General features: G+C 42.8%; 1 protein-coding gene across 1 annotated transcript in view; it reads right to left on the reverse strand.

The window, feature by feature from the left end:
• LOC143924969 (galanin receptor 2b-like) overlaps window positions 1–21269 on the reverse strand; it is a 28356-nt gene extending 7087 nt beyond the window's left edge. The window contains exon 1 of the mRNA XM_077449526.1: window positions 21087–21269. Within this exon, the coding sequence (XP_077305652.1) occupies window positions 21087–21090 (4 nt within the window). The 5' untranslated portion in view covers window positions 21091–21269. The remainder of the gene's footprint in view (window positions 1–21086) is intronic.
• Window positions 21270–22063: the final 794 nt, after the last annotated feature.

The following is a 22063-nucleotide window of genomic DNA, read 5'->3' on the forward strand; positions in this document are numbered from 1 at the left end:
CCCAGACAGCTGAGTATTTCGTGCAACATCGCTGGATTGAGATGGGGCTCAGGTAAGTATTAGGGGCGCTGCTGCACACAGAAGGTTTTTTTATCCTAATGCATACAATGCATTAAGATTAAAAAAATAAAAAAATAAAAACTTGCGCCTTTAGAACCAATTTTAAATCTACAATGTTGCTTTTAAAAGGTTTTTTTCCTGCCTCTCATAGTTGTGTCATCTGCTCCATCCCTCCGGAGTGTGATCTCTATATTATAAACAGTAGGGAGTTCCAGAGTTCTTTGTTCTGCATTGAAGCATATGAGTTATGAAAACTTCCAGGGTCACAGCTTCCTGCCTCTCCTTCTACAGGGAGAACAATGTGGAACATGGAGAGAGAGCAGCGAGCTCACCGCAGCAATTCTGATGGATGTATTGATGCGTGTGACTGGAGCAACGGGGAGCCGGACTAAGGAACCGAGAGATGACTTCATTTCTATTCTATTCCATCACTGTAAAGTATTCAGAGCTTATAGGGAATGTATAGTGTTTATGAAAATAATTGATGTATTGTGCTCAGGAATAAAAATCACAACAAAGAATACTACATATGGGGAATTTATTATATTGCATTTTACCCTCTTAAATCGTTTTTTCTTTCTTTCTCCCTCTCACCCCCTCCTCCTCACTCTCTTTCCCACTACCCCTCTCTCTCCTTCTCTTTCTTCTCCCCCTCACTCCTTGCCCTCTCCCTCTTTCTCTTTCCTTCTACCCCTCTCTCCCTCTCTCTCTTTCCCTCTACTCCTCTCTCTCTATATCTATCTCTCACCTCCATCCCATCCCCCCTCTCTCTCTCTCTCCCTTCCTCTCCCCCCTCCCTCTACTCTCACTTCCTCTCTCCCCTCCCTCTCACCCCCTCTCTCTCTTCCCCTCTCTGTCTCCCTCTCTTCTTTCTCATTCCTCCTCCCTCTATTTTTTCTCTTTCCCTCTCTCTTTCCCTCTACTCCTCTCTCTCTATATCTATCTCCCCCCTCTCTCTTTCTCTCACCTCCATCTCTCCCCCTTCCTCTCCTCTCTCTCCCCCCTACCCCCCTCCCTCTATCTCTCTCATTTCCTCTCTCCCCCCCTCTTTCTGTCACTCTCCGCCCCTCTCTCCCCCTTACCCTCTCTATTCCCCCTCCCCTCCCCCCTCTCTCTCTTTCCCTCTCCCCCCCCCCTCTTGCTCGCTTTCCCCCCTCTCCTCACTCTCTCTCCTTCTCCCTCCCCCTCTCTCTCTCTCCTCCCTCCTCTCTCTTTCCCTCTCCCTCTCCTCTCCCCTCTCCCTCTCCCCTCCCCCTCTCCCCCTCCCCTCTCCCCCCTTCCCTCTCTCTTTTCCTCCCCCCCCTCTCTTTCCTCTTCTCTCCCCCCTCTTCTCTCTTTCCCTCTCCCTCTCCCCCTCTCTCTCTTTCGCTCTCCCTCTCTCCCCTCCCCCCTCCCTTTTCCTCTCTCTTTTCCTCCTCCCCTCTCTCTTTCCCTCTCCCCCCTCTCTCTCTTTCCCTCCCCCTCTTCTCTCTTTCCCTCTCCCTCTCCCCCCTCTCTCTCTTTCCCTCCCCCTCTTCTCTCTTTCCCTCTCCCTCTCCCCCCTCTCTCTCTTTCCCTCTCCCTCTCCCCCCTCTCTCTATTTCCCTTCCCCCCTCCTCTCTCTTTCCCTCTCCCTCTCCCCTCCCCCCCCTCTCTCTTTCCCTCCCCCTCTTCTCTCTTTCCCTCCCCCTCTCTCTCTTTCCCTCTTTCCCTCTCCCCCTTCTCTCTATTTCCCTCCCCCTCCTCTCTTTTTCCCTCTCCCTCTCCCCCTCCCCCCCTCTCTCTTTCCCTCCCCCTCTTCTCTCTTTCAATCTCCCTCTCCCCCTCCCCCTCTCTCTCTTTCCCTCTCCCCCTGAAAATTATATTTAAATGAAAGTGTTTGTGCAGGTGTCACTGCGTTAGAAAGTGAAGGAGCGGTGTATTCACCGCTCCTAAACTGCTCCTGCCCATTGAAATCAATGGGGCAGTGCGGGTATACCGCCGGCAAAGCGTCGCTGCAGTGGCGCTTTACGGGCAGTTTTAACCCTTTTTCGGCCACTAGCGGGGGTTAAAACTGCCCCGCTATCGGCCGAATACTGACGCTAAAAGGACGGTAAAGCGGCGCTAAAAATAGCGGCGCTTTACCACCGATGCCCGCACCGCCCCAGTGTGAAAGGGGCCTTACCCTACTTTATCCCTGTGTACATAGGAGTTTAGGTGTTCCCACCAACCTTTATGTGTTAATAGATCCACTGGTTACATTCTCCATAATGTACATCCTGTACGTATAATAGTAATACATAAAGAATGGTGGGAACCTCTAATAATGGGCACATCAGATGTTCAGACCTGGGAGATCCCACCTATAGAGTCCCCAAAAGACAGAAGAAGCCGTTTAACTCTCCAGCAAACACCGAAATATAACTTTCGGGCAGAATGATCCTTTCCGACAACATTCCAAGAAAAGAGGGGATGTGAGCCGGATTAGTGCTGGAACAGAAGTCTCCTGGAGCTATTCTTGGTGCTTTCCAGGAAATGTTCATCCATGGACGGCTGAGAAGATGTGTAGCTCCTCACAATTCTCCACACACAATCTCTCCTCCCCGGATCCTGGATCCTGGTTATCATCACTCCCAGCGTTTTCTGCGGCACGGCGCACACTATGATGACATGACAACCCTAATCACATATCATAGGAGCCATGTGTGTCTGAGCACAGACACCAGCCAACGCCAAGACTTCATGCTGCCCCTGTGATCAGAGAAAATGGAATTTCTAAGAAACTCCGGAAGCTTAAAGGGATCATATGGTGTGATAATACATAGACAGATGGGAAGATACAAGGATGGGATACATAGAAAGAGAGACAATATAGAGAGTGAGTGAAGGGGGATGGATAGATAGATAGATAGATAGATAGATAGATAGAGAGAGAGAGAGAGAGAGAGAGAGAGAGAGAGAGATAGATAGATAGAGAGAGAGAGAGAGAGATAGATAGATAGATAGATAGAGAGAGAGAGAGAGAGAGAGAGAGAGAGAGAGAGAGAGAGAGAGAGAGAGAGAGAGAGAGAGAGAGAGAGAGAGAGAGAGAGAGAGAGAGAGAGAGAGAGATAGATAGATAGATAGATAGATAGATAGATAGATAGATAGATAGATAGATAGATAGATATTGGTTGTCTTTACACACACAAAAAAAGTAATGGCATCCCAGTCTTAGTCCGTAGGGTTCAATATTGAGTTGGCCCACCCTTTGCAGCTATAACAGCTTCAACTCTTCTGGGAAGGCCGTCCACAAGGTTTAGGAGTATATCTATGGGAATGTTTCACCATTCTTCCAGAAGCGCATTTGTGGGATCAGGCACTGATGTTCGATGAGAAGGCCTGGCTCTACTTCATCCCAAATATGTTCTATCAGGTTGAGGTCAGGCCAGTCAAGTTCCTCCACTCCAAACTCGCTCATCCATGTCTTTATGAACCTCACTTTGTGCACTGGTCCAAATCATTTGGTGGAGGGGGGATTATGGTGTTGGGTTGATTTTGGTCGGAAAAAAGCTCTGATGGTTTTCCTGACGGGATTTCGCTCAAGCTGTCTTGCATACACACGGTCACACCAAATTCCAACCGCCAAGAACACGGTGACGTACAACATGTATGACGGGACCAGAAAAAGGAAGTTCAATACCCAGTAGCCAATAGCTTTCTATCTCCTAGTTGAATCTGAGCATGCGTGAGTTTATCCATCTGAAAAATTGAGAACATGCTCTACAATTTTTGCTTGCGGGAGTTCGGCCAGCTAAATTCCGATGGAGCCTACACACGGTCGCATTTTCCGATGAAAAGCTCTCATCGGTCTTTTGCTGGCCGAAATTCCGATTGTGTGTATGTGGCATTAGTTCCAGGGAAGGAAACTCTAAGGCCCCTTTCACACTGGGGCGGTTTTCAGGCGATACAGCGCTAAAAATAGCGCCTGTGTAGTGCTTGAAAAAACCGGCCCTTTCACTCCATTGTGAAAGCCGGAGGGCTTGTACACTGGAGCGGTGCGCTGGCAGGCCGGTGAAAAAAGTCCTGCTAGCTGCATCTTTGGAACGGTGAAGGAGCGGTGTGTTCACCGCTCCTAAACTGCTCCTACCCATTAAAATCAATGGGGCAGCACGGCTATACCGCCGGCAAAGCGTCGCTGCAGCGGCGCTTTGAGGGCGGTTTTAACTCTTTTTCGGCCGCTAGCGGGGGTTAAGACCGCCCCGCTATTGGCCACATACCGCCGCCAAAACGACGGTAAAGCACCGCTAAAAATAGCGGCGCTTTACCGCCGATGACTGCACCGCCCCAGTGTGAAAGGGGCCTTAAGGCATCAGCATACCAAGACATTTTGCACAATTTCATGCAAATTTGTTAAAAATAAAAAACAACAAAAAAAAATACTGTGTACATAAGTATCACAGCCTTTCCTCAATACTTTGCTAAAGGATCTTTGGCACCAATTACAGTCTCAAGTCTTTTTGAGTATGATGCTACAAGCTCGGCACACCTATTTTTGGGCAGTTTCTCCCATTCTTGTTTGCAGGACCTCCAAAGCTCCATCAGGTTGGATGGGGAGGGTCGGTGCACAGCCATTTTCAGATCTCTACAGAGATGTTCAATCGGGTTCAGGTCTGGGCTCTGGCTGGGCCACTCAAGGACATTCACAGAGTTGTCCCGTAGCCACTCCTTTGTTATTTTGTGCTTGGGGTCGTTGTCCTGTTGGAAGATGAACCTTCACCCCAGTCTGGGGTCCATGTCTGGGGTACTCTGGAGCTGGTTATCTTCAGAGATGTCTCTGTACATTGCTAAATGAATTGGCACAAGTGGACTTCAGTCAAGTAGCAGAAACATCTCAAGGACAATCAGAGGAGACAGGAGGCACCTGAGCTCAGTTTTCAGTGTCATGGCAAAGGCTGTGAATACTTCTGTACATGGGATTTTTATTTTTAATACATTTGCAAAGATTTCAAACAAACTTCTTTCACGTTGTCATTTGTAGAATTTTGAGGAATTGAGAGAAAGGGAGGAATGATTGGATAGATAGATAGATAGATAGATAGATAGATAGATAGATAGATAGATAGATAGATAGATAGATAGATAGATTCTGAACTCTACGGACTAAAACTGGAATGCCATTAAAGTTGTGCGTGTAAAGGCAGGTGTACCAATACTTTTGACAATATAGTGACTATAGGAGTGGAGAAAGGGGGAGAGGAATGAATGAATGGATAGAAAGATAGATAGATAGATAGATAGATAGATAGATAGATAGATAGATAGATAGATAGATAGATAGATAGATAGATAGATTCTGAACTCTACGGACTAAAACTGGAATGCCATTAAAGTTGTGCGTGTAAAGGCAGGTGTACCAATACTTTTGACAATATAGTGACTATAGGAGTGGAGAAAGGGGGAGAGGAATGAATGAATGGATAGAAAGATAGATAGATAGATAGATAGATAGATAGATAGATAGATAGATAGATAGATTCTGAACTCTACGGACTAAAACTGGAATGCCATTAAAGTTGTGCGTGTAAAGGCAGGTGTACCAATACTTTTGACAATATAATGACTATAGGAGTGGAGAAAGGGGGAGAGGAATGAATGAATGGATAGATAGATAGATAGATAGATAGATAGATAGATAGATAGATAGATAGATATTTAGGTAGGTAGATAGATAGGTAGGTAGGTAGATGCAATATATAAATTGCAGCTCGCTAGATGTGTTGGCTGCATTACTTTCCTTTTTAAGGCTTTACGTACAATTTCTGCAAGTACAGAATAATGCCTGTTGATCCTGCCAGACATTCTGAATCCTTGTAACTTCCTGTGCACTGTAGTGAAATCCTAAGTAATGTTAATAGCCTTTCCAGTCTTGTCTGTGGACTGCAGAACACTTGCCCTTATTTCACAGAGACAAGGGAAGGGGGGAGGACAGTGTAGTCCTAAAGCACTTCCTGACCTAGAGTGACAAAGCTGCTCCTCCATAGACACAGTGGGGTGAGTGAACGTTGTTACCCTAGTGCCGCGTACACACGGGCGGACTGTATGGCGTACTTAGTCTGTCGAAACACATTTCAGCGGACAGTCCGCTCGTGTGTGGGCTTCAGCGGACTTTTTCAGCGTGCAGTCTGGCGGACTAAGTATTTCGGATTTTTCGAAATTCTGTCCGTCGTACTTTGGTTTCAGCGGACAATCCGCTCGTCAGTAGGCTAGTTCGACGGACTAAGAATGGCGCATGCTCAGAAAGGATTTACACGGCGGAAGGGTGCTTTGCTGTGTATTGGACTTCCTATTTCTAGTCCCGTCGTACGTGCTGTACACGTCATCGCGCAAGCTTTCAACGGACTGTTTGTGCATCCGTGTGTGGTCAAGTCCGTTCAGTGGAAAGTATGACGGACTGTCCGTCGGATTGTATGACGGACTAAGTAGGCCATACAGTCCGCCCGTGTGTACGCGGCATAAGACTGGAAGTGTGCTGAAGAAGGACAGTAATGTAGTCTCCACATCCTCGGGCTCCTAAGCTGTCATATATAGAATGTTGCTGGGTCTCGGTATACTTCACATGGACTTTTGAACACATAACATATCCCTCCTCCTGAACATTCAGCTCTTGTAACAATTCCATCCAGACCTAAAAAGAGACCACAGATATTAACCTCAATCCAGCTAAGAGATGATGGGTGGCAGCACCTGTATGGCTGAAAATTCATCTGCGCTAGAAGAGACCCGCTGGAAGCTTGGCCAATCTCCCCTTTATCACTGCCAGGCGTAGAGGAGCTGCCAACTCATAAACCTGCACTATTTACCATATCAACGCAGGACAACAGCCCGATGACAGGAGATGATTTAGATTTAGCCAAAGAATATGAAGAGGAAACGGATTCAGTCATAAGTTGTATCAGGTACATCACCTCGTTACATTGTTATGTAGAAAATGGTCACATTTTAAGTATGTAATTTACAGAGTGTGGGGGACAGAAGTGTGTAATGTGCAGAGTGTGGGGGTCAGAAGTGTGCAATGTGCAGAGTGTGGGTTCAGAAGTGTGTAATGTACAGAGTGCAGAGGTCAGAAGTAAGTAATATACAGAGTGCAGAGGTCAGAAATATGTAATGTGCAGAGTGCAGTGGTCAGAAGTATGTAATGTAGAGTGCAAGGATCAGAGGTATGTAGTGTAAAGGGGTCAGAAGTATGTAATGTACAGAGCGCAAGGGTCAGAGGTATGTAATGTAAACAGTAAAGGGATCAGATGTATGCAATGTACGGAGTGCAGCGGTCAGAAGTATTTAATTTACAGAGTGCAGAGGTCAGAAATATGTAATGTGCAGAGTGCAGTGGTCAGAAGTATGTAATGTACAGAGTGCAAGGGTCAGAGGTGTGTAATGTAAAGCGTAAAGGAGTCAGATGTATGTAATGTACAGGGTGCAGGGGTCAGAAGTATGTAATGTACAGAGTAAAGGGGTCAGAAGTATGTATTGTACAGAGTAAAGGGGTCAGAAGTATGTATTGTACAGAGTAAAGGGGTCAGAAGTATGTATTGTACAGAGTAAAGGGGTCAGAAGTATGTAACATTCAGAGTAAAGGGGTCAGAAGTATGTAACGTACAGGGTGCAGTGGTCCTAAGTATGTTATGTAAAGATTAAAGGGGTCAGATGTATACAATGTACAGAATAAAGGTGTCAGAACAATGTAATGCACAGTGTGCAGGGGTCAGGAGTACATAAAGTACAGAGTGCAAGGGTTAAGAGTGTGTAGCATACAGAGCTTAAGGGTCAAAAAATGAAACCCACATAAAGCAGGGGCCAGCACTACATAACCCACAGAGTGCAGGGGATCAGAAAGGTGTAATGCACAGGGCTCAGGAGTATAGAGAGGGGGACGGGAATATGCAACATGCAGAGAGCAGAGGTCAGCAGTATGTAATGCACAGTGCAGGGATAAGGAGTATGTAAAGGACAGAATGCAGGGGTCAGGGGTATGAAACCCACAGGGTGTAGGGGAACATAATAAACAGAGTGCAGGGCTCAGAAGTGTCTTATTTACAGAGTACAGGGGTTAGAAGTACATAATGAATTACGTGTCTCTCATCAGAGTTCTATGTAATTTATTGGAACAAGAAAGTTGCTACATTTACAGGAAGAGCATATCATTGTAGAGCAAAGGGAATCCCTTTTTTACACTCAATTATTATTATCACTATTGCCAAGTAATCAGCAGTGAATAAATAAATAAATAAATAAATAAAAAAAAAAAATATATATATATATATATATATATATATATATATACACACACACACACACACACACACACACACACACACACACACACACACACACACACACACACACACAGTATTTTTTTTTTTTTTTTTTTTTAGAATTAAAAAAACAGCCATTACAAATAATCCTTGTAATGTATTGTAATGTAATGTGTGTATTTTGTATGATCGCCAGCTCCATCTAGTGGCAATAATTAGGTGCTTTCCTGTTTGTGATATTTCAGGAAAATAATGCCCCATCTAGTGACCATAATGCAGTATTTTCCTAAAATACCACAAGCCGTAAAATACCGCATTATGGCCACTAGATGAAGCTGTTGATCATCTCAATCTTTCCTGAAACAATCGATAATAATTATTGGAGCGCTGGAACTCTATTCCACTTTCCCCCCTATTCTTATAGTAAAATATACTTTTCACAGCCGGAGATTAAAATAAACCAGGAGTTTCCCTTGCTGCTGATTTCCTCCATACACCTTGTTAGCTGTCCTTCTCTGTGTTATTTGTGGTTCTTGGACTTTCTGCATTGCATTGCAGCAATCTGTGCTAAGCCCACCAACGTGCCTCAAAATTGAGAACCCTGTGGGGTCTATTCATTTAAAAAATTACTGTGTGAATGCATCTCCATCTAGTGGCCATAATGAGGTATTTTCTTTATTTTGGTATTTCAGAAAAAATATCACAAAACTGGTTAATCCAGCATTCACCCAGTGATTTTTATCTATTTTTTTATATCGTTGTTTAAACGCTGTAAGTCTATTCCACCTTTTTTCACCTCATTATTATTGTAAAGAATGCTTTTCACAGCCAGAGATGAAAAGAAACTAGGAGTTTTCCTTCCCGCTGAGTTCCTCTATGCCCCTTATTAGTTCAGCTGCCCTTCTCTGTGTTCTTTGCTGTTCTTGGACTTTCTGAATTGCATTGCAGCAATCTCTGATATCATATATGATATGATATGATATATATCTATGATATATGATAACATATATGATAATATAACACAGTGGCCATTGTTAGAGTGTCATGATACCCACCAACGTGCCTCAAAATTGACACCATGTGGGGTCTATTTATAAAAAAAAAAATTGTGAATGCCGCTCCATCTAGTGGCCATAATGAGGTATTTTCCTTATTGTGGTATTTCAGGAAAACACTGCAATACTGCTCCATCTAGTGGTCATAATGTGGTATTTTACCTGAAATAACACAGTCAAGAAAATACCACATTATGGCCACTCGGTGGATCTGGTTATCATAGGAAGTACACATATTAAACACATTACAAGATCTTATAAATGCCTCAGCATTCACACAGTGATTTTTTTATTGATTTTTATACTTGTTCGAAACACTCGAAGTCTATTCCATCTTTCCACCTCATTCTTATTGCAGAGAATACTTTTCACACCCGGGGGTGAAAAGAAACCAGAAGTTTTCCTTCCTGCTGAGTTCCCCAATGCCTCTTATTAGTTCAGATGCCCTTCTCTGTGTTCTTTTCGTTTTTTGGACTTTTTGAATTGCATTGAAGCAATCTCTGATAAAGCAAATGCACTACTTCAATGCAGAGTAGAGCATCGTGGCGATGTTAGAGTGTCATGGAACCCACCAACGTGCCTCAAAATTGACACCCTGTGGGGTCTATTTATATAGAAAAAATAAAAGAGTGAATGCAGCTCCCTCTAGTGGCCATAATGAGGTATTTTCCTTATTGTGATATTTCAGGAAAATACCGCAATACTACTCCATCTAGTGGTCATAATGTGGTATATTCCCTGAAATACCACAATCAGGAAAATACCCCATTATGGCCACTAGGTGGATCTGGTTATTCCATCTTTCCACCTCATTCTTATTGCAGAGAATACTTTTCATACCAGGAAATTAAAATAAACCAGAAGTTTTCCTTCCTGCCGAGTTCCCCAATGCTCCTTATTAGTTCAGATGCCCTTCTCTGTGTTCTTTTCGGTTCTTGGACTTTCTGAATTGCATTGCAGCAATCTCTGATAAAACAAATGCACTACTTTAATGCAGAGAAGAGCACCGTGGTCATGTTAGTACATCATGGTATCCACTAGCAGGCCTCAAAATTGAAACCCTGTGGGGTCTATTCAGAAAAAAAAAATTTGCTGAAGCATTCACACAGCCTAAATATTCCTCGTAATGTGTCTAATATGGGTCTTTTCTATGATCGCCAGCTCCATCTAGTGGCCATAATGAGGTACTGTATATTGCTAATTGTATTTCAGGAAAATACCACAATTGATCCATCTAGTGGCGATAATGCAATATTTTCCTGACTGTGGTACCGTGTTTCCCCTGAAAATAAGCCCGGGTCTTATATTATTTTGGCAACAAAGGACACAGTAGGGCTTATTTTCAGGGTAGGTCTTACAATGTAATACTCTGTCTTCTCTCCCCCTCTCTCTCTCTGCCTGACAGGACTCCCCAGTGTGAACTGAGTTAAAATGCTTGTAAAATGCTATAATCCACTCTATTACAGTACCATATAATGTACAATGTGTGTGTTTCTGTCGTTTATAGCGCCGCTCTTCGCTTCTGTGACCCGCCGGAGCTCTCTTCCCCACAATTATATTACAGGAACACACACATTGTACTACTGTAATAGAGTGGATTATAGGCTTTTACAAGCATTTTAAACTAGGGCTTATTTTCGGGGTAGGGCTTATATTGCAGCCTTCCTGGAAAATAGCGCTAGGTCTTATTTTTGGGGTAGGTCTTATTTTCAGGGGAAACACGGTATTTCAGGAAAATATGGCAATACCCCAATACTGGTCCATCTAGTGGCCATAATGCAGTATTTTCTTTTAAATACCACAATCAGGAAAATACCGCATTATGGCCATTAGGTGGCGCTACCAATCATAGGAAATACACATATTAGACACATTACAAGATATTATTCATGATGTCTGTGCACAGCATTCACACAGTGATTTGTTCTATACATAAACCCCTCTGTGTTCTGGTGTGAATGGGCCTCGAATGATACTGGAAATGACTTTTTTTATTTTATTCTGAAGGTTGTATTCTGTATACTGCTGACCTCATCAGCTCACTCATGGCCCTCGAAGCCTGCGCAACCTGAAGACAAATAACAGACATCTCCTGTCATTGGCGTTGATTTTTTTTTTTTTTTTTTTTTAATGAGACATTTTCTAAGACTGCTGCTTGGGTAAAGATATTCCTTTATTCATTACAGCACTGGGCAGACTGTGCCACACTGGGGACATGGCAAGGATTACATCAATTGTTTCAGAAGCAGATATAAATCTGATAAAAGCGCAGAGGGGAAATCCTTGCAATGTATACAGAGGATTACACTTCTGCTCAACAAACCTGGAGTCTGTAGAAGGAGTCTGCATGGAGTCAGCAGCTCCTAACACTGCTCTGTGCCCTGGAGGCCCCCAGATGTCTATTGAAAATGTAATATTATGCTGTAGAATTAATTGGCATCACAGCATTGCCGGTGCAGTAAAAATGTGTTAGGGCGCTTTCACACTGCGGCGGGCATCAGCTAAAAATAGCGTTGCTTTACCGTCGTTTTTGCAGCTCTTTTTGGCTGCAAGCGGGAGCGCTTTTAACCCCCCCCCCCCCCCCTTACAAGCGAAAAGTAATTAAAAGTGCCCGCAAAGCAAGCGATGCTTTGGTGGCATTGCCCATTGATTGCAATGGGCAGGGGCACTTTAGTAGTTGTGTATTCACCGCTCCTACACCACCTCAAAGATGCAGTTTGCTGGACTTTTTTTAGCGTCCTGCAAGGGCACCGCTCCAGTGCAAAAGAACTCGGGTTTTCACACTGGAATGAGAGGAGAGGCGCTTTACTGGCGCTATATTTAGCGCTATAGCGCCTGTAAAGCGCCTCCGTGTGAAAGAAACCTTAAAGGGACACTAAAGGTTAGTTTTTTATTTTTTTTAATAACAAACATATTGTACTTACCTGCACTGTGCAGCTGCTCGTTTTGCACAGAGTGGCCCCAAACCTGCTTTTCTGGGGTCCCTCGGCGGCTCTCTCGGCTCCCCCCCACCCTGGAAGAAGATACCTTGAGGGCATGCTCCCAAGTGCAGCATTTGGCGTCCATAGAGGCCAAATGCAGGACTTGGTCCAGCCCCGCCGCCCCCGGCGGGCGCATCATTGGATTTGATTGACAGCAGCGGGAACCAATGGCTGCACTGCTCTCAATCTATCCAATCAAGAGCCAAGAACCCCCTGCAGAGAGAGAGAGTGCATCCCCGTGGGACAAGTTCCATGGTTCAGGTAAGTAAAATAGGGGGGGGGGGCTGTATAGGATGCATTAAGGTGAAAAAGCACGAACCTTTAGTGTCCCTTTGATGTAATTAGTGATCTGCTGTACATCAGTGTTCTCATTCCTGAGACATATTTTGTCTCAAGAAATTTTCGTAAAGGATCACTCCGCCCAAAAAGTGATATTTCAGACTTTTGATGCCAGAAAAAAACAGCGGTCTCTTCTATTTCTCGGGGACTCTGCTGAGTTCTCTGGGCTGATTGCCTGGGTCTGCTGAGTCGTTCCCGGTTGAACATTATTGATTGAACTAAATGGACTTGTGTCTTTGTCCAACCGGACTAACTATGTAAATATGTGCTGGATTTTACAATTTTATTCTATTATGTTATGTTCTAATATATTATATGATATAATATTATATTATATTATATTATGTGAAGCAGAGGTTGACAGAGCCCACGATTCTCCACCCAATAACGAAATACTACTTTCGTGTGGATTGGCCCTTTAAAATGTTAGCAAGCATGCTAATCTCTAGTATCCCGTCCCTTATAGTCACAAAGAGGGGGAGATTTACTAAAACTGGAGGGTGCAAAATCTGGTGAAGCTCTGCACAGAGACCAATCAGCTTCCAGGTTTTATTGTCAAAGCTTAACTGAACAAGCTGAAGTTGGAAGCTGATTGCAGTGGCGGCTGGTGGCTTTTTTTTTTTTTTTAGGGGGGGGGCGGCAAACAAACCCCCCCCCCCCGGCCACCGATGGAGCGGCACTAGCACAACTGCTACCTACCCCCCCCCCCCCGCACCGCGGCACTAACACACTCCCCACCACCAACACCCGCTGTCCTTACCCTGGATGTGAGAGCAACAGTCGGATCTGGCCCATCTTCCAGCGTGGTGGGCTCGGGGAAGCTGCTCCCGTGTCCTCTGCTGGAGCAGCTTCCGTGGTTTCTCCTCCCTGCTCCTCCCGGCGCTAGGCGTCCAATTTTTTTTTTTCTGTTCTTTTTTGTCTTTTCTTTTTTCTTTTCTTTTTTTTTATTTCCTTTCCTTTTTTTTTTCTCTCCTTTGGGGTGGGGGATGAGAGGGGGAGATGGTGGAATATCTCTAACATCTTGGAGAATATTTTGAGATAGATCCATGTTTGTTGTTTGTTTATTATGAATGTTTTGTGTATGCTTGTATATATGGTTTTGAAATGAAATGTTGTGGAATGTTTTTATGTGTATAATATCTTAATAAAAATAATTAAACGCAATAGGATCGCCTGACGTTTTGGCCAATCGGGAAACAGGTTTCGTACTTGCTTCTCGATTGGCTGGGAGGTGGATCAGTGTTGCAACAGGGAATTTTCATTCGCTGTTGCAACACACCTGGGTGGGTTCCAGACATAATGCCCGAGTCCACCATATTTTAAAGCCTATTAGAGCCTCTGGCTGTAATCAGGTTCTTTTTCTTAAAAAAAAAAAAAAACTGTAATTCATATGCCTGGTGACCCAGAAGGGGCCGGACACATGAATAGGGGGCGGCTGCGGATAGATTCATGTTATACATGGATCTATCTATTGCATATAAGGGGTGGAGAGGATGGGGGGCGGCACTCAGGCACCCCTAAAGGACAGGCCTGCCACTGGCTGATTGGCTACCCTGCACAACTGCACCAGATTTTGCACTCTTCAGTTTTAGTAAATCAACCCCACAGTGATACATAACACACTTTTGCACCTCAAAGTAGTAGTTAGCTGGTGTTTTATGTATAACAGAGATGCCAGTGATGCTGCATTTCGCATCCTCTGCTGTGCCTAATCAGCTTTTGTTAGTCACACACAGTGGCGTCGCTTTTGGGGTTATAGCCCCGAATCTGGGGCCCATAGCCCAGAGTCTCTGCAGGGGTCCCCAAGGGGAGGGGAGGCTCTCTGGGGACCCTGATGTAAGTGGGGGGCTCTCTGGGGACCCTGATTTTAAGGAGGAGGCTCTCTGGGGACCCTGATTTTAATGGGGAGGCTCGCTGGGGACCCTAATGTAAGGGTGGCTCTCTGGGAACCCTGATGTAAGTGGGGGGGCTCTCTGGGGACCCTGATTTTAATGGAGAGGCTCGCTGGAGAACCTAATGTAAGGGGAGCTCTCTGGGAACCCTGATGTAAGTGGGGGACTCTCTGGGGATCCTGGTGCAAGAAGGAGGCTCTCTGTGGGCCCTGATGCAAGGGGGAGGCTCTCTGGGGATCATGGTGCAAGGGGGAGGCTCTCTGGGGACTCTGATGTAAGGAGCAGGCTCTCTGGGGACCCTGATGTAAGGGGGGGCTCTCTGGGGACCCTGATGTAAATGGGGGGCTCTCTGGGGACCCTGATGTAAGGGGGGGCTCTCTGGGGACCCTGATATAAATGGGGGGCTCTCTGGGGACTCTGATGTAAGTAGGAGGCTCTCTGGGGACCCTGATGTAAATGGGGGGCTCTCTGGGGATATATACACACACACGTATAATACTGTATATACACGTGTTTGCCCGTCCAAGTGTATGACTTTCTTTACTACGCTGCTACAGGCTCTAGCCCCAGATCTTTTGTAGACCTAGCAACACCCCTGGTCCCACAGATTGATATCATTAGTGTGCCAATAGTGGTTAATTTGCATAATATGACATTATCTGACTTCACTCTCTGCGTGTTCCAAGGCAGCCAGTAGCAGCCAGGTAGATAGCATTTTCAGACAGGTGGTAGCACCTGTGTTATGACGAATCTTCAAATCAGTTACCTTCCCGAATGACTTACCATAAAATCCATGTTTTTAGATGTTTTAAGTGTTCTGATTATCGTCACAATTATGTTAAAGTAATATTAAACCCAAAAGCAACCATTTATTAATTTGCAGATTACCAGTTCTTGTAATGGTAATGGCTGCATTCATTTCTCTTTTTAGGCTTTCTTTGTTTTCTTTTGCTTTGTTTATATATTTTATTTTATTTTCACCTGCTAAACTGGTCAGTAAGTCTGGCCTTTTTTCGTCAGAACAATCTGTCCTGCAGATATATAGTGGAACCTTGGATTATGAGGATATTCTATTCCAGGAGAATGCTTGTAATCCAAAGCACTCGCATATCAAAGCGAGTTCCCCATAGAAGTCAATGGAAACGAAGATAATTAGTTCCTCATTGACTTCTATTACATGCAATACCGCATGTGACCAGAGGTGGGGGGCGCCAGAGAGCCTCAGAAATACTCGAGGACGGCTCGGCTGAACTCGGAAACCCTCGGAAAGGCTTGGAAACACTCTAGAACAGAGTATTTCCGAGTGGTTCAGAGCTGCCATTCTGAGTGTCACCGGCGCCCCCACACCTTTGGCCAAATGCGGTACTGCCCACCCTATTGGCTTGAATCCTGCTCGTTTTGCAAGACAACACTTGCTAACCGAGTCAGGATTTTTTTTTTAAAAGTTGCTCTTCTTTCAAAACGCTCGTTAACCTCGTTACTCGTAAAACCAAGGTTCCACTGTAACAGTTACAGGACATAAGACAAACCATTTACCAATGACAGGGGTGCATACAGGGATCAGCTTGTATTTATTCATGTAAAGCCTTTATCCCAAAAGTAGAGCTGCATGATTCTGAATAAAATGAGAATCACAATTATTTTACTTAGAATAAAGATCACGATTAATTCGTGATTCTCGCAGCATAATATCATCTTTCACATTATAAAAAAAAAAATTGTGCTAACTACTGTTTATTTGTATTTTTTTTTAATTCATTAAAGTGTATTTTTTCGTAAAAAATTGTGCAAATACAGTGTGACATAAAATATCCATTTTATTCTCTAGGGTCTCTGCTAAAAAAATATATATAATGTTTGGGGGTTCTAAGTAATTTTCTAGCAAAAAATACTGATTTTAACTTGCAACAAATGTCAGAAAAAGGTTTAGTCTTTAAGTGGTTAAACTGACCTCATTTACAGACAGGTTCATCCCTTTGATCTAAGAGAACCAAATGATACTTTGTTTATAGTTATCTCTCAGTGGCTGAGCAATGTTGTGATAAACTTGGCAGGCTGCTTTTTTTTTTTTTTTGTTGACAGCTGTCAGCAGTGAGCAGAGAACGGCTCTGCACTTAATCTTGGAAATGCTGGATTAAGATCATGAGGGGGTTTGAATCGAGATCACGATTTTTTCATGATTAATCGTGCAGCTCTACCCAAAAAAGAAGAAAAAACTGTTTGTCATAACTGATTATATAGTGTGAGTTGGAGATAGACTTCAACTTGTTAGTGTCTCTAAATATGCTAGCTCATCTAACACTCCCCTCCCCCTAGATGGACAATGCTGCTGCCCCCTGTGCTCCTTCATCCAGAGTAGAGGCACTCTAATTGCATGAGGAGTGGTACCAGATGGAAACCAGACAGTAAACAAGTCTAAAAAGGAAACTAATATGTATATGAGCAGTATTATTTGTGTTATATTTCACTGTAAACACTATTTTTTTATTATTTAATTAATAAATGTAAAGAAATTAAATTAAATTAAATTAAAAAAAAAGAAAACAAATGCAGCCTTCACATCTAATGTAAGCTGCAATATATTATGTTTTTGGTTCTGGGTTTAATGTTAAGCTGATCAGAAGCATCTCATTAAAGTGTGTGTGAACCCCAACAATGAACTTCTATTATTTGCTCCCTGTTATATACACAGTTGGAAGCATTTTGTTTAATAGGTGTACAATATACTTGTGGATCCTGCCATAAATCCAGCACTGTCCTTTGCTGTCTGCTGCGTTATCTCAAATAATGTTATTGGGAAGTGTGTTTGGACTACAAAACACCCAGAGCGGGGAAGGTGTCCCGGAGTCCTAAAACACTTCCTGTCCTAGGATGACAACCTTACTCTTCAATACAATACAGTGAGTGAACGTTGTCACCCTAGGAAGGAAATGTGCTACCAGGTGTTACCAGGAGGTAATAAAAGAAAGAAATGCCTGAAAAATTAAACAAAATAAAACTAAAAATAAATGATTATTATTATTATTATTATTATTATTATTATTGTTATTGTTGATTATTATCATTATTATTATTATTATTATTAATAATATTATTTTATTGTTGTTATTATTATTAATAATAATAATAATAATAATAATAATAATAATAATAATAATAATCAACAACAATAACAACAACAATAATAATAATAATATTAATAATAATAATAATAATAATAATAATAATCAACAACAACAATAACAACAACAATAATAATAATAACAAATAAATAAATAATAGAAATAAAACAGTCTAATGCTCCAAAAATCGGACTTTAGATTGTTAATTTTTTCCTTTTTTTTTGCATGCTAGTCGTATATCGAACCTGAAGAGTTTACTAAAGTTACTAAAATTCTCATATGACAGAATAAAAAATTGGAAGTGATGTCATGTGTTGTAGTGTATTTGTATTGTATTTTTGGACAACAATTGTACCGATTAAATGAAAATCGTAACGGTCTGGTGTCATACAAGAAAAATTTTCGTGCTTGTCCGATAAAACAATATCGGATGAACTGTCGTGATCGGCTTTCAAAAGCTCTGTACTAACGATCCGATTATCGTACGATCGCCTCGAAAGCGGTATTTTTCGCCCAATTTTCGGATCGTGTGTACGGGCCATAAATCTAAAAATTGGTAAGGTGCAGTTTTTTATTATTATTATTATACAGGATTTATATAGCGCCAACAGCTTACGCAGCACTTTATTATTATATCCTTGTTCTCGGTTTGTACTTTCAGGATAGTCATGTTGGTTATGTGTCATGCTACATACAGTAGTTACATAGTTAGTCAGTTTGAAAAAAGACACAAGTCCATCCAGTACAACCAATAAAAAAAAAAAAAAAAAATCATACAATCCCATATACATAATCCATCACCCACAGTTGATCCAGAGGAAGGCAGAAAACCCCAGAAAAGCATGATCCAATTTGCTACAGCAAGGGAAAGAAAATCCTTCCTGATCCCCCGAGAGGCAATTCAATTTATTCCCTGGATCAACTTTACCTATAAATGTCACTGCCCAGTTATGTTATGTAGATTTAGGTAATAATCTAGGACTTTTTGTAAGCAATCTACTGAGCTGGCCAGAACCACCTCTGCAGGGAGTCTATTCCACATTTTAACAGCTCTTATTGTGAAGAAACCTTTCAGTATTTGGAGATGAAATCTTTTTTCCTCTACACGTAAAGAATGCCCCCTTGTCCTCTGTAATGACCTTAAAGTGAATAACTCAACACCAAGTTCACTATGTGGACCCCTTATGTATTTGTACATGTTGATCATATCCCCCCCTAATCTTCTCAAGAGGGAATAAATTCAGTTCCTCTAATCTTTCCTCATAGCTGAGTTCCTCCATGCCTCTTATCAGTTTGGTTGCCCTTCTCTGCACTTTCTCCAGTTCCCCGATATCCTTTTTGAGAACTGGTGCCCAAAACTGAACTGCATATTCCAGATGAGATCTTACTAATGATTTGTACAGGAGGACAAAATGATATCTCTCTCTCTGGAGTCCATACCTCTCTTATACAAGAAAGGACTTTGCTCGCTTTGGAAACTGCAGCTTGGCATTGCTGCTATTATTAAGCTTATGATCTACCGAAACCCCCAGATCCTTCTCCACTATGGATCCCCCCATTTGTACTCCTCCTAGTATGTATGATGCAGCTTGCTAGAACATTAAAAAAATTAGAGCGCCACAAAACTTGAATGAATCAGCACAAGAGGTCAAAAAGCCATCATGTTTTAGGCTCACAACTCTCCCTTCATCAAGGCTTGAATGCTGCCAGTGAATTCAGAATAATACTGTATAGCAGTTGCATATATAGAATTAAAAAGATCGCTTACAGGCTGCACTCAGCTTGAGAATGCACATAAAATCGCGCCACGTTTGTGCACATTTTGTGCGGGTTCTTGTGCCATGCACACGGGGCAGCCTATTTGGGTTAATAGGCTGCCCTTCAGGCAAAATTTTTTTGCAGAGTAGCTCATGTAGCTTTTTACCATGTTGTGCCTCGTGTGTGTTTAATCACGCTTTTTGCTGCACTTTTTGCACTTTTTCCACGTGGAAAAATGTGCGTTAGCTTGGCGCATATGGGGTACCTTTAACAACGAACGGCACCACAAACACAACACGCGTACTTATAAAAAAAAGCTCAGGTGTGAATGGAGCCACAATGGGGAGCCATAATGGGGCTGATTTATAATAGACTGTACACTCTGAAAGTGCAGATGCTCCAGAGCTTAGTAAACGTGAAGAAGCTCTGTTGACTTTCATCATCCAATTATATGCCAGCAGGTGCAGGTGTTTTTTTTTTTCCTTTTCCTTGCACGTGATTGGATATTCTTTGCAAAGTGAAGTTTTCATCTCATTTACTAAACTCTGCAAAGTGCACATCTATTTGCCTTTAGTAAATCAACTCTTGATTGATAGCTCCGGAGACCATCTGGTACACCTTGGTTGAGCTGTTTTTAATGCCCTGTACACACGGTCGTACTTTCCAACAGAAAATGTGCGATAGGATCTTGTTGTTTGAAAATCCTATCACGCGTGGACAACAAAATCCGACCGTGTGTGGGCTCGATCGAACTTTTTCTGCCAGAATTTCCGACGCACAAAGTTTGAGATCAGGATCTAAAAATTTTCCGACAACAAAATCCGATCGTTTAAATTCCGATCGTGTGTAGACAATTCCGACGGACAAAGTGCCACGTATGCTCAGAATAAATTACGAGACGAATGCTATTGGCTACTGCCCTCTTTATAGTCCCGTCGTACTTGATATACGTCAACTCGTTCTGAACGATCAGATTTTCCGACAACTTCGTGCGACCGTGTGTATGCAAGACAAGTTTGGGCCAAAATCTGTCGGAAAAAATCAGACGGTTTTTGTCATCGGAATATCCGACCGTGTGTACAGGGCATAAGGCTCCATGCACACTGGGCTTAAAAAAATATCTGTTCTATTGGGAGTAAAAAAACGCTCATATAGAGCATTTTTTTGTACAAAGTTTAGATGAGTTTAGGAGAGTTTTACGCTTTTTCTGCCTCCAAGCTCCAATCAGAAACTTGATTTTTTTGCCTCTAAACGTTAAACTCAAAATATTCCTCTAATGTGCATGGACACATAGGATAACATTGAGCTGCTTCTACATGCAGAACACAAAGCACAAAACAGGCAACGTTTTTTTAAGTCATGGAGCCTAAAAAGTCAGATCCTGATTAAAAATTTTCGGGTCCAGGGCTCCGCTAATCGTGCCAATGCTGTGAAGTTTGTAACTATTGTGTCACTTAGTATAGCAATGAGGAAGTCCCCATTGGCCACGAAGGTGGTATGGTGGATCCTTCCAAGTAGCAGATCTAGGAAGGTGCAATAGATTGAATGCTGGCTAACCCATAGACTGTCCTCTCTCTCCCTTATCCCATGCATTAGTGACCGGTGGGCTCACGTGTCCGGTACTTACCCATGCACTAAGATTGGCGGTCCCTCTGCTGGTTAAGCACACATGCCATAGAGATCATATGGTGGTACATCCCAGGCAGTGGTGGTGATGAGTAGTCTTCTCTCTGTCCTCCCGTAGTGGTACCCAGTGCTCAGGCATCCCTGCATCCACAGCACATCTCCGCTCTGCTGCATTTATCAGAGCTCTGCTGAATCCAACAGTTACCTTGTAAAGGAGGGCTCTGCTCCTCCTCCATAGACTCAGCACAAATCAAATAGAGGGGGAGGAAAGGGGGGGGGGATTGAGAAGGGGAAGCTTGCAGTCATTAAGGGATGTAGAGATGTACACTATCAGTTCATCATTATAACGCAGAGAAATAGAGGATGTCATTCACCAAATCCACAAATATCTATTATCGGGATTGGTAAAATTGATGCTTATTGAGCTTTTGGAAAGCAATTCAGAGAAGCGTTGGGGCTGATCTTATTTTGATAATTATATAACTAGATTTGTTTCTATTAGTGTCAATCCAGACACCACATCCCAGCGATCAAAATAATTAAATTACATTTATATAGAACAGCAGGGGCATTACTAGACCCCCGTCCCCCCTCCCGGCAGGAGCCTCAGGTCCTCTATGAAGAGCCCACAATCTTCTTTGAGATATGGAAACGATAAACTACAATTTTAAAACACTGTATAATTTATCTTTTCAATCCATCTAATATTTATTTGGTCACCATAATTATTATTATTATTATTATTTAGGTACTTATTAGACATGGGTGTTTTGTTTTGTTTGAAAAAAAAATCATATTTCGTAATTCATGTACAAAATTCATAGTTACATAGTTAGTAAGGTTGAATAAAGACACCAGTCCATCCTGAGTGAGTGTCTACAATTGTCCCTATCCCTGTACATTGCACACTGACATCGATCTCTACCCTGAAGGAGCCCACAATCCAAGGTCCCCATTCATATACAAGGGCCAATTTTG

This window comes from Lithobates pipiens, unplaced genomic scaffold, assembly GCF_037356315.1.
Source record: "Lithobates pipiens isolate NorthernLeopardFrog02 unplaced genomic scaffold, aLitPip1_a1.2 Scaffold_22, whole genome shotgun sequence".
NCBI lineage: Eukaryota > Metazoa > Chordata > Amphibia > Anura > Ranidae > Lithobates > Lithobates pipiens.